Source organism: Giraffa tippelskirchi, chromosome 4, assembly GCF_054371585.1.
Source record: "Giraffa tippelskirchi isolate mGirTip1 chromosome 4, T2T-mGirTip1v1.2.pri, whole genome shotgun sequence".
NCBI classification, from domain to species: domain Eukaryota; kingdom Metazoa; phylum Chordata; class Mammalia; order Artiodactyla; family Giraffidae; genus Giraffa; species Giraffa tippelskirchi.
The window spans coordinates 66,114,964-66,127,696 of NC_137278.1; the positions used below are offsets into that span (position 1 = coordinate 66,114,964).

A 12,733-nucleotide genomic window follows, 5' to 3' on the forward strand; every position below is an offset into this window, starting at 1 on the left:
ATGTAGACATTTTTATCCAGGATTGATTTTTTTAAAAAGAAGACAGAATAGGCAATAAAGATAGCTAACTAATTTTTAATTTAAAAGAATAATTCTCTATATGTTTATTTCAATAATGCTCAGACATTCTTGGAATCCCACTTTGGTTCTTCAGAGCCTACCTATAAATCTCCTAATGAAATCATTAAAAATAGTTTAAATATATTCACATTTTATTTTGGACAAAATGGCATCAGAACATGTGATCACTCAAATTATTAACTTTTCTTTAATTCAAATGAATTATTGGCATTTTCAAAAGATCAAGTCTACCTTGACAAATCAAAAATTGCCATCATAAATACTACATGGGAGGTCAGGAGTTGGTAAACTTCTTATGTAAAGGTTCAGATAATAAACATTTTAGGCTTCATAGGTCATATGGGTTCTGTCGTGTGTGTGTGCTAAGTCACTTCAGTCGTGTCCGACTCTGCAACCCTATGGACTGTAGCCTGCCAGGCTTCTCTGTCCATGGGGATTCTCCAGGCAAGAATACTGGAGTGGGTTGTCATTTTCTCCTGGGAAACCCATGGGTTCTGTCACAACTAATCAACTCTGCAGCTATAGTGTAAAAGCAGCCAAAGACACTACTATAATGAATGAGCTTACCTGTACTGCAATAACGTTTTATTTACAAAAATAGTTGGTGAAACACATTCGGTCCACAGGCTCTAGTTTGTTGATCCTGGTTTTAGGTAATAACAGAATAACTGAAATAACTATGTTGCTTTCTACAATGATGGCAACTACTAGGATATATAGTTTTTGGCTTAAAAAAGTTTTTTCCACCCACTGTTTTATAATCAATAGTAAGGTATTTTAAGGGGCTTCCCAGGTGGCACTAGTGGTAAAGAACCTGCCTGCCAATACAGGAGCCATAAGAGCCGTGAGTTTGATCTCTGGGTCAGGAAGATCCCCTGGAGGAGGACCTGGCAACCCACTCCAGTATACTCTCCAGTACTCTCAGTACTCTAGCATGCACATGCACACAAGGAATTTTAAGACCTTGTTTAAAAGCAATATTTTCATTTACCATAACATCAAAGAGAAGAAAATGCACAGGAATAAATCTAACAAAGGATATAAAAGTTTTTATATTCAAAAAACTGTAAGACAATGATGAAAGACACTGAAGATGACACAAACAGATGGGAAGATATTCTATGTTAATGGGCTGTAAGAATTAATATTGGTAAAATAACCATACTACCTAAGGGAATCTACAAATTCAATGCAACCCCTACCAAAATACCAGTAGCATTTTTCACAGAACTAGAACAAATAATTCTAAAACTTGTATGGAACCACAAAAGATCCCAAATAGCCAAAATAATCTTGAGAAAGAAAAATAGAGCTGGAGGGATCATGTTCCCTGAGTTCAGAGTATATTACAAAGCTACAATCTCCAGAACAGTATGGTATTCGCACAAAACCAGACACATACGTCAATGGAACAGAATAGAGAACCCAGAAATAAACCAACACACTTATGGTCAATTAATCTATGACAAAGGGGGCAAGAATATAGAGTGAGAAAAGGACAGCTTCTTCAATAAACTGGGAAAACTGGAAAGCTACATGGAAAAGAATCAATCTGGACTACTCTGTTATACCATGCATAAAAGTAAATTAAAAATAGATTAAAGACTTAAATGTAAGACCTGAGACCAAAAAATTCCTATAAGAAGACACAGACAGAACCCTCTTTGGTGTAAATCATAATTTTTTTGTTTTTGTTTCCTAAGGCAAAGGAAACAAAAGCAAAAATAAACAAATAGGTCCTAATTAAACTTAAAAGCTTTGGCACAGCAAAGGAAACCGTAAACAAAACAAAAAGACAACCTACTGAATGGGAGGAAATATTTGTAAGTGATATGACCAACAAAGAATTAATATCTAATACATATATATATATAGGTATACATATATATATATCTCATACAACTCAACATCAAAAAAAAAAAACCTGGTTTAAAAGTGGGCAAAAAATCTGAATAGACATTTTTCTAATGAAGACATGAAAATGGCCAACAGGTACATGAAAAGATGCTCAACACTGTTAATCATTAGAGAAATGCAAATTAAAAACACAATGAGTTATTATCTCCCACCTGTCAGAATAGCTATCATCAAAAAGACCACAAATAATAAATGTTGGCAAAGATTTTGGAGAAAAGGGAATGGTGAAAAGGGAATCCTTATAAACTTTGTGGGAATGTAAATTGGCACAGTCACTATGGAAAACAGTATGGAGATTTCTCAAAAAATTAAAAACAGAACTATCATGTGGTCCAGAAATATAGGAAAGATACATGAACCCTTATGTTCACTAATAGCCAAAACATGGAAGCAACCTAAGTGCCCATCAATAGGTGAATGAACAAAGGTTGTGTGTGTATATACAATGGACTATTACTCAGCCACAAAAAAGAATGAAATCTTATCATTTTTGACATCACAGATGCAGCTAGAGACTATTATGCTAAGTGAAATAAGTCAGAGAGAGAAAGACATATACCATATGATTTCACTTATATGTGGAATCTCAAAAAAAAACAGATACATGAACAAACAAATATAATAAAACAGAATTACAGATGCAAAGAACAATCAGGTATTTGCCAGAGGGGAGGAGGAGGAAAGAAATAGTTGAAGGAGATTATCAAGTACAAACTTTCAGTTGCAAAATAAATGAGTCATGGGTATGAAATGTACAGTGTGGGTAATATAGTCAATAACTATATAATATCTTTGTATGGTAACATATTCTAATTAGATTTATTGTGGTGACGAGTTTGAAATGTAGAAATACCTAACCATTCTGTTGCATAACAGGAAGTAACATTCTTTTGTAGGTCAATTATATTTCAAAAACTAACAGACATAACAAAAGAGATCAGATTTCTGAAAAGCAGAGGTGGAGGGTGGGGGAGCAGAACTTGATGAAAGTAGGAAGTAAGCAAAAGTTACAAATTTTCAGTTATAAGACAAATAAGTGCAAGGGTTGTATTGTACAACATAATAAATACAATTAACACTGCTGTATGTTATATAGAAAAATTGTTAAAAGAGTAAATCCTAAGAGTTCACATCATAAAAAATTTGTTTTGTATTTCTTTAATTTTGTACCTATATGAGATAATGGATGTTCACTAAATTTATTGCGATAATAACTTCATGATGTTTGTAAATCAAATCATTACTCTATACCTTAAACTTATACTGTGCTATATGTCGATGATATCTCTGTAAAACTGGAAGGAAAAAAATAAAAGCATATTTTTAAACAGCATTTGTGGAAAATATTACACTGATATTTCCTCTCCCAGAGAGGAAGCAATCACAATACAATTAGAGTTTTATCATTCAATCAGCAGGAACTGTATTTTGATTTTTAAGATGATCATTAAAAATAAAAACCCAATACATCATCCCACTGCTGTTATGGATTCCATTCTTCAGAAAGTCATCTGAGGTCAACTCACTTAGTATCAATATATCTTGGTAAAAATCACAGAAAAGAAACATAAAGATAAAACACAGCAGACACAAAAATATTCAGTGGCAAAACGATAATGTGACTGGACTTCCCTGCTGGTCCAGCAGTTGGGAGTCCACCTGTCAACGCAGGGGACATGGGTTTGACCCCTCGTCTGGGAGGATTCCACATGCCACAGGGCAACTGGGCCCGTGTGCCACAACTACTGAACCCACACTCATACTGAAGCCTGCATGCCCCAGAGCCTGTGCTCTGCCAACAAGAGAAACCACCACAACAAGAAGCCTGAGCACCACAATGAGACAGTAGCCCCTGCTCGCCACAACTAGAGAAAACCTTTGAGCAGCAATGAAGACCCAGTGCAGCCAAAAATAAATGAATAAATAAATAAAATTAAAAAGAAAATAAGTGACCAATACTCAATTGGCAAAAAAAAATCAGCTTATCCAAAACATCTACGAGAACACAAGATGAAAGCAATCTGCAGACAACTTCTATCATTGTTTACTAATTTCACTGTCATATGAAAACAAAACATATTTCCTTCGCGTTCACAAATTTTAATAAATAAAACTAAAAATCTTTCTCAGATAGACATTGATGTTTGTAAACACTTGATATAAAGAGCAAAAAGGATAAACAGTTCTATTTAATAAACAACTGTGCTTTTTGTTCATTTAAAAACTGTTACTTGAATTAATATTACAATTTTCAGAACTTCAAGAAGGACCTGGATGAACAAATCATACTTCTTCAGTTTTCTTTTTCCCTTTTTATATTTTTCTCCCCCTATACTAGTGATTCTCAAATGCAGTCCTGGAACCAGCAGCATCAACTAGGAATCATCTAAACTCTGTTAAAAATGAAAATTCTTGCTGTCTCCCCGCCACCACAGTGGAGGCAGAAGCTCACGTGCATTCCAGATGAGCAGTAGCCATAATCTACTGCCACGGCCAAGGAAGTACCCATAACCTACTGCCATGGCCGAAGAAGGCACTGTTGCTGAAGGTGGAATAGACATTAATCCAGCTTTACAAGAGGTGCTGAAGACCACTGTCATCCATGATGGCCTGGCATGTGGAACTCACAAAGCTGCCAAAGCCTTAGACAAGTGCCAAGTCCATCTTTGCATGCTTTCATCCAACTGTGATGAGCCTATATATGTCAGGTTGGTGGAGGTCCTTTGTTTCTTTGTTGTTTTTTTTTTTTTTTTAATATTTCCTAATCAACTTGTGCCATAGTCAGCTCCCAGTCTTGTTTTTGATGACTGTATAGAAATTCCCCATCTTTGGCTGCAAAGATGTTTGGATGCAAAGATGAACATGTGTATCTTTGGATGCAAAGAGCTGACTGTGGCACAGACCATGAACTCCTTATTGCCAAATTCAGACTTATTGAAGAAAGTAGGGAAAACCACTAGACCATTCAGGTATGACCTAAATCAAATCCCTTACGATTATATAGTGGACGTGAGAAATAAATTCAAGGGATGACATCTGATAGACAGAGTGCCTAAAGAACTATGGATGGAATTTTGTGACATTGTACAGGAGGCAGGGATCAAACCATCCCCAAGGAAAAGAAATGCAAAAAGGCAAAATGGTTGTCTGAGGAGGCCTTACAAATAGCTGTAAATAGAAGAGAAGCAAAAGGCAAAGGAGAAAAGGAAAGATATACCCATTTGAATGCAGAGTTTCAAAGAAGAGCAAGGAGAGATAAGAAAAGCCTTCCTCAGCGATCAATGCAAAGAAATAGAGGAAAACAACAGAATGGGAAAGTCTAGAGATCTCTTCAAGAAAATTAGAAATACCAAGGGAACATTTCATGCAAAGATGGGCACAATAAAGGAAAGAAATGGTATAGACCTAACAGAAGCAGAAGATATTAAGAAGAGGTGGCAAGAATACACAGAAGAACTGTACAAAAAAGATCCTCATGACCCAGATAATCACGATGGTGTGATCAACAACCTAGAGCCAGACATCCTGGAATGCGAAGTGAAGTGGGCCTTAGGAAGCATCACTACGAACAAAGCTATCAGAGGTGATGGAATTCCAGTCGAGTTATTTCAAATCCTAAAAGAGGATGCTGTGAAACTGCTGTACTCAATATGTCAGCAAATATGGAAAACTCAGCAGTGTCCACAGGACTGGAAAAGGTCAGTTTTCATCCCAATCCCAAAGAAAGGCAATGCCAAAGAATGCTCAAACTACCACACAATTGCACTCATCTCACACGCTAGCAAAGTAATGCTCAAAATTCTCCAAGCCAGGCTTCAACAGTACATGAACCGTGAACTTCCAGATGTTCAAGCTGGATTTAGAAAAGGCAGAGGAACCAGAGATCAAATTGCCAACATCCGATGGATCATCGAAAAAGCAAGAGAGTTCCAGCAAAACATCTATTTTTGCTTTATTGACTATGGCAAAGCCTTTGGCTGTGTGGATCACAACAAACTGTGGAAAATTTTTCAAGAGATGAGAATAGCAGACCACCTGACTTGCCTCTTGAGAAACCTGTATGCAGGTCAGGAAGCAACAGTTAGAATTGGACATGGAACAACAGACTGGTTCCAAATAGGAAAAGGAGTACGTCAAGGCTGTATATTGTCACCCTGCTTATTTAGCTTTAAGGCAGAGTACATCATGTGAAATGCTGGGCTGGAGGAAGCACAAGCTGGAATCAAGATTGCTGGGAGAAATATCAATAACCTCAGATATGCAGATGACACCACCCTTATGGCAGAAAGTGAAGAAGAACTCGGCCACGGCCCCCGGCCCCCGGCCCCCGGCCCGGCCTAGCCCCTCTTGGCCGCTGCCCCTGGCTCCCGGCTCCCGGCCCGGCCTAGCTCCTCTCGGCCACGCTTCTGCACCGAGCCGTCGCAGCCGCCTTGCTTCTGCGCCGAGCCGAATTAACTAGGGGTTAGGCCGGGCCGGGGGCCGGGGGCGGCGGCCGACAGGGGCTAGGCCGGGCCGGGGGCTGGGGGCCTGCAGCGGCAGTGAGAGGAATTACCCAAGGCCCAAGGTAAGAGAAACCCAAGTAAGACAGTAAGTGTTGAGAGAGGGCATCAGAGGGCAGACACACTGAAACAAGAATTACAGAAAACTAGCTAATCTGATCACACGGACCACAGCCTTGTCTATCTCAATGAAACTAAGCCATAACGTGTGGGGGCTACCCAACATGGATGGGTCATGGTGAAGAGGTCTGACAGAATGTGGTCCACTGGAGAAGGTCATGGCAAACCACTTCAGTATTCTTGCCTTGAGAACCCGTGAACGGTATGAAAAGGCAAAAAGATAGGACACTGAAAGATGAACTCCCCAGGTCAGTAGGTGCCCAATATACTAATGGAGATCAGTGGAGAAATAACTCCAGAAAGAATGATGGGATGGAGCCAAAGCAAAAACGATACCCAACTGTGGATGTGACTGGTGATAGAAGCAAAGTCCGATGCTGTAAAGAGCAATATTGCATAGGAACCTGGAATGTTAGGTCCATGAATCAAGGCAAATTGGAAGTGGTCAAACAGGAGATGGCAAGAATGAACATCGACATTCTAGGAATCAGCAAACTAAGATGGACTGGAATGGGTGAATTTAACTCAGATGACCGTTATGTCTACTACTGTGGGCAAGAATCCCTTAGAAGAAATGGAGTAGCCATCATGGTCAACAAAAGAGTCCAAAATGCAGTACTTGGATGCAATCTCAAAAACGATAGAATGATCTCTGTTTGTTTCCAAGGCAAACCATTCAATATCACGGTAATCCAAGTCTATGGCCCGACCAGTAACGCAGAAGAAGCTGAAGTTGAACAATTCTATGAAGACCTACAAGACCTTCTAGAACTAACACTCAAAAAAGATGTCCTTTTCATTATAGGGGACTGGAATGCAAAAGTAGGAAGTCAAGAAACACCTGGTGTAACAGGCAAGTTTGGCCTTGGAGTACAGAATGAAGCAGGGCAAGGCTAATAGAGTTTTGCCACAAGAATGCACTGGTCATAGCAAACACCCTCTTCCAACAACACAAGAGAAGACTCTACACGTGGACATCACCAGATGGGAAAGACTAGAGATCTCTTCAAGAAAATTAGAGATACCAAAGGAACATTTCATGCAAAGATAGGCTCGATAAAGGACAGAAATGTTATAGACCTAACAGAAGCAGAAGATATTAAGAAGAGGTGGCAAGAATACACAGAAGAACTGTACAAAAAAGATCTTCATGACCCAGATAATCACGATAGTGTGATCACTCACCTAGAGCCAGACATCCTGGAATGTGAAGTCAAGTGGGCCTTAGAAAGCATCACTACGAACAAAGCTAGTGGAGGTGATGGAATTCCAGTTGAGCTATTTCAAATCCTCAAAGGTGATGCTGTGAAAGTGCTGCTCTCGATATGCCAGCAAATTTGGAAAACTCAGCAGTGACCACAGGACGGGAAGAGGTCAGTTTTCATTCCAATGCCAAAGAAAGGCAATGCCAAAGAATGCTCAAACTACTGCACAATTGCACTCATCTCACATGCTAGTAAAGTAATGCTCAAAATTCTCCAAGCCAGGCTTCAGCAATACGTGAACCGTGAACTTCCAGATGTTCAAGTTGGTTTTAGAAAAGGCAGAGGAACCAGAGATCAAATTGTCAACATCCGCTGGATCATCGAAAAAGCAAGAGAGTTCCAGAAAAACACCTATTTCTGCTTTATTGACTATGCCAAAGCCTTTGACTGTGTGGATCCCAATAAACTGTGGAAAATTCTGAAAGAGATTGGGAATACCAGACCATCTGACCTGTCTCTTGAGAAACCTGTATGCAGGTCAGGAAGCAACAGTTAGAACGGGACATGGAACAACAGACTGGTTCCAAATAGGAAAAGGAGTACGTCAAGGCTGTATATTGTCACCCTGCTTATTTAACTTATATGCAGAGTACATCATGAGAAACGCTGGGCTGGAAGAAACACAAGATGGAAACAAGATTGCTGGGAGAAATATCAATAACCTCAGATATGCGGATGACACCACCCTTATGGCAGAAAGTGAAGAAGAACTAGAGAGCTTCTTGATGAAGGTGAAAGAGGAGAGTGAAAAAGTTGGCTTAAACCTCAACATTCAGAAAACTAAGATCATGGCATCTGGTCCCATCACTTCATGGGAAATAGATGGGAAAACAGTGGAAACGGTGTCAGACTTTATTTTTTGGGCTCCAAAATCACTGCTGATGGTGATTGCAGCCATGAAATTAAAAGACGCTTACTCCTTGGAAGGAAGGTTATGGCCAACCTAGATAGCATATTTAAAAGCAGAGACTTTACTTTGCCAACAAAAGTCCATCTAGTCAAGGCTATGGTTTTTCCAGTGGTCATGTATGGATGTGAGAGTTGGACGGTGAAGAAAGCTGAGCGCCGCAGAATTGATGCTTTTGAACTGTGGTGTTGGAGAAGACTTGAGAGTCCCTTGGACAGCAAGGAGATCCAATCAATCCATCCTAAAAGAGATGAATCTTGGGTGTTCATTGGAAGGTCTGATGTTGAAGCTGAAACTCCAACACTTTGGCCACCTCATGCGAAGGGTTGACTCATTGGAAAAGACTCTAATGCTGGGTAGGATTGGGGGCGGGAGGAGAAGGGGACGACAGAGGATGAGATGGTTGGAGGGCATCACCGACTCGATGAACATGGGTTTGGGTAGACTCCGGAAGTTGGTGATGGACAGAGAGGCCTGGCATGCTGCAGTTCATGGGGTCGCAAAGAGTCAGACACGACTGAGCGACTAAACTGAACTGAAGAAGAACTAAAGAGCCTCTTGATGAAAGTGAAAGATGAAAGTGAAAAAGTTGGCTTCAAACTCAACATTCAGAAAACTAAGATCATGGCATCTGGCCCAATCACTTCATGGCAATAGATGGCAAAACAGTGGAGACAGTGATAGACTTTATTTTGGGGGGCTCCAAAATCAGTGCAGATGGTGACTGCAGCCATGAAATTAAAAGATGCTTGCTCCTTGGAAGAAAAATTATGACCAACCTAGACAGCATATTTAAAAGCAGAAACATTATTTTGCCAACAAAGGTCCATCTAGGCAAAGCTATGGTTTTTCCAATAGTCGTGTATGGATGTGGGAGTCGGTTATAAAGAAAGGTGAGTGCCGAAGAGTTGATGCTTTTGAACTGTGGTGCTGGAGAAGACTCTTGAAGAGTCCCTTGGACTGCAAGGAGATCCAACCTGTCCATCCTAAAGGAAATCAGTCCTGAATATTCATTGGAAGGGAAGATGTTGAAGCTGAAACTCCAATACTTTGGCCACCTGATGTGAAGAACTGACTCACTGGAAAAGACCCTGATGCTGGGAAAGATTGAAGGCAGGAGGAGAAGGGGATGACAGAAGATGAGATGGCTGGATGGCATCACCAACTCAATGCACATGAGTTTGAATAAACTCTGGGAGTTGGTGATGGACAAGGGAGGCCTGGCATGCTCCAGTCCATGGGGTCACAAAGTGTCGGACATGACTGAGCGACTGAACTGAACTGAACTGAATCAACTTGTAATTAAATTATGGATAAACTTAACATGATATATTAATGAAATAGTAAATAGTTGAGATTGCCAATAAGTTGACTTTTTTCCACATGGAAATTTTTTCCACATTGATAACAGAATATTACCCCTTAGAAAAAGAATGGCAGCTTGGCTTTCTTTAGAATTGGAGGGATATGAGCATTTGCACATAGATTCCTGGAAATTGCTTAGCATTCCAAGGCACTTATTTAAATCCTGTGAGAAGTCTGATAGTGCAGGTGAGAAAGGAAGCCCACCAATTCAGTCCTTTCACAGGTATGGGAGAGGCTCCTACTCCTTCCCCACCAGCCTGGGGCTTCTCTCTCCATGCACACGAACTGGTGGAGGCCTCTGTGCTATACACCAAATCAACCCAGTTAAGACTGATGACAGAAGAAACTACAGGAATGGGTTGTTGTTGTTGTTTAGTCATTAAGTCATGTCTGCCAGGCTTCTCTGTCCATGGGGTTCTTCAGGCATGAATACTGGAATGGGTTGCCATTTCTTCCTCCAAGGGATCTTCCCAACCCAGAGATCAAACCAACATCTCCTGCATCAGCAGGTGGATTCTTTACCACTTAGCCACCAGGGAAGCCCCAGAGGAATGGGTAGATTCTCTTAAAACTGACTGAGAGGGAAAACCCAATAAAGTTGTTGGTTGCATCTGTGTGGTAGGTAAGGACTATGGCAAAGAGTCTCAGGCACACGATGCCATCAAGCAGTACTTCAGATGCAAGAAAGGAACAAATAAAAAACATGGCTCTGTTTTCTTAAAAAGAAAAGAAGGAAAGAAATGCAAATTTGGGGGCCTTACCTCAAGACTTCTTGAGTCAGAATCACTGGAGTAGGGCCCAGTAACAGTTCTCCAGGTGGTACTGATGCACATGCAGTTTTGTGAACCATACTCTCAGTTATCAGGTCCCAGCACAGGTACATCTTGAGTCTCTTCAGCTTTTGCATGTTCTACCAGCTCAGATCTAAAGGAGAGGAGAGTGAAAATGGCTTACAAATGGAAGCCTATACTCACTCATATCTGCTACACCTTCCACTCATGCCCACCTGCCTAACTTGAACGTAGACTTAACATAGTAGCACATGAGGCATCTACACTTCCTTACTCTGCTAAAGCTCAAGTACGGATACTGCAAGATGGAGGTAGAGAGGGATACTATTTTTCATAAGACGAATTATGGAGCAATTGACTCCTAAATTATATGTACATACAACATCAATTGCAATAATATTTCAGATATATTTTTAAAAGAGATCCATTAGAACTTTCACTTATACAACATGTGCTTATATAGGTCACAACTTTGTATAATGATGGGGAATAAAAATGTCACAGAAATAAGTGCACTCTCAGAGTGTGATGAAAATTTACATCCAAATACAAAAGTAACTGAACACACTGCTTTCAGTTTCTTTCTGTTTGGACTTAACCCCTGCTTGGTCAAAGAAATTAGAAAAATTAGAACTGTATACAGTAACAAGTCTCTTCCCAATTAAAAGTCCTTAAAAAAGTAAAGACGTAACCAATTAATAGAGACACTGGTATATGCACTGTAGTGTGGTAAGCACTGATGAGGGAGGAGAGACTATAAATATAAAAAATGCAAAAACACATCAAAAAAAAAACAACCCTAGAACAGCTACTGTAGAGTTACAGATGATCAGAGAATGAAACAACAGTGTGAGCTGAAGTGAGATGTGGAAACAACTGGTCTTTCAAGGACAGATGTAGGGAGATGGGAAGGAAAATTCCAGACAGGCAAATGTCATGAGCAAAGTCCCTGAATATCACACTTGCCATATTTGGAGAATAACTGACTAGACTGATTTGGCTGGAGTGGACATCCATATAAGAAAGATTAGAGACACAGATAAGGTTTGTTTAAATGTGGCCTTAAGTGTCAGGCTGGGGCATTTGACTTTTCTGAGAGCAATGAGGAACATTTAAAATTCTAGGGATATGATGAAAGCAGTATTTCAGGAAGACTGATTTGACTAATCATTGGAAGGACTGATGCTAAAGCTGAAACTCCAATACTTTGGCCACCTGATGTGAAGAACTGACTCATTGGAAAAGACCCTGATGCTGGGAAAGATTGAAGGCAGAAGGAAAAGGGGATGACAGAGGATGAGACGGCTGGCTGGCATCACCGACTTGATGGACATGAGTTTGAGTAAGCTCCGGGAGTTGGTGATGGACAGGGAGGCCTTGAGTGCTGCAATCCATGGGGTCACAAAGAGTCGGACACGACTGACTGAGCGACTGAACTGACCTGACTTGACAAAACGTGTAGAGTAAATTACAGTTAGGCTTCACAAGCTGTCAAATGCGTATGAAATCACCTGGGATCCTATGATTCAGTAGATCTGGGGAGGCCGAGATTCTGCGTTTCTAACACTCCTAGTGATGTCTAAACTGCTGGTCCTCAGACAGTACTTTGAGTAGTGCACGATTATGATATGTTTTAAATTCAAAATATCCACTGAGGATACTGTCATACATATTTGGATGTACGACATCCAAAGAGAATGTCTTACAGAAAAAAAATAATTCTTTACAAATTTATTACTCTAGTCGGTTCCATTTCTTTGCAAGGAGCAGTCATTTCTCACTCAACCA

The 12,733-nt window shown here is 40.2% G+C and overlaps 1 protein-coding gene and 1 pseudogene across 1 annotated transcript in view; one reads left to right on the plus strand and one right to left on the minus strand.

Annotated features, from left to right (window-relative positions):
* Positions 1-4,295: 4,295 nt before the first annotated feature.
* Positions 4,296-12,733, minus strand: part of LOC145545618 (uncharacterized) — a 43,412-nt gene continuing 34,974 nt past the window's right edge. Inside the window, exons 4-5 of the mRNA XM_081590474.1 lie at positions 7,856-11,078; positions 4,296-5,560 (exon numbers count right to left, since the gene is read on the minus strand). Coding sequence (XP_081446600.1) covers positions 11,009-11,078 — 70 coding nt within the window. The 3' untranslated portion in view covers positions 4,296-5,560; positions 7,856-11,008. The remainder of the gene's footprint in view (positions 5,561-7,855; positions 11,079-12,733) is intronic.
* LOC145545617 (small ribosomal subunit protein eS12 pseudogene) lies at positions 4,519-10,949 on the plus strand (annotated as a pseudogene).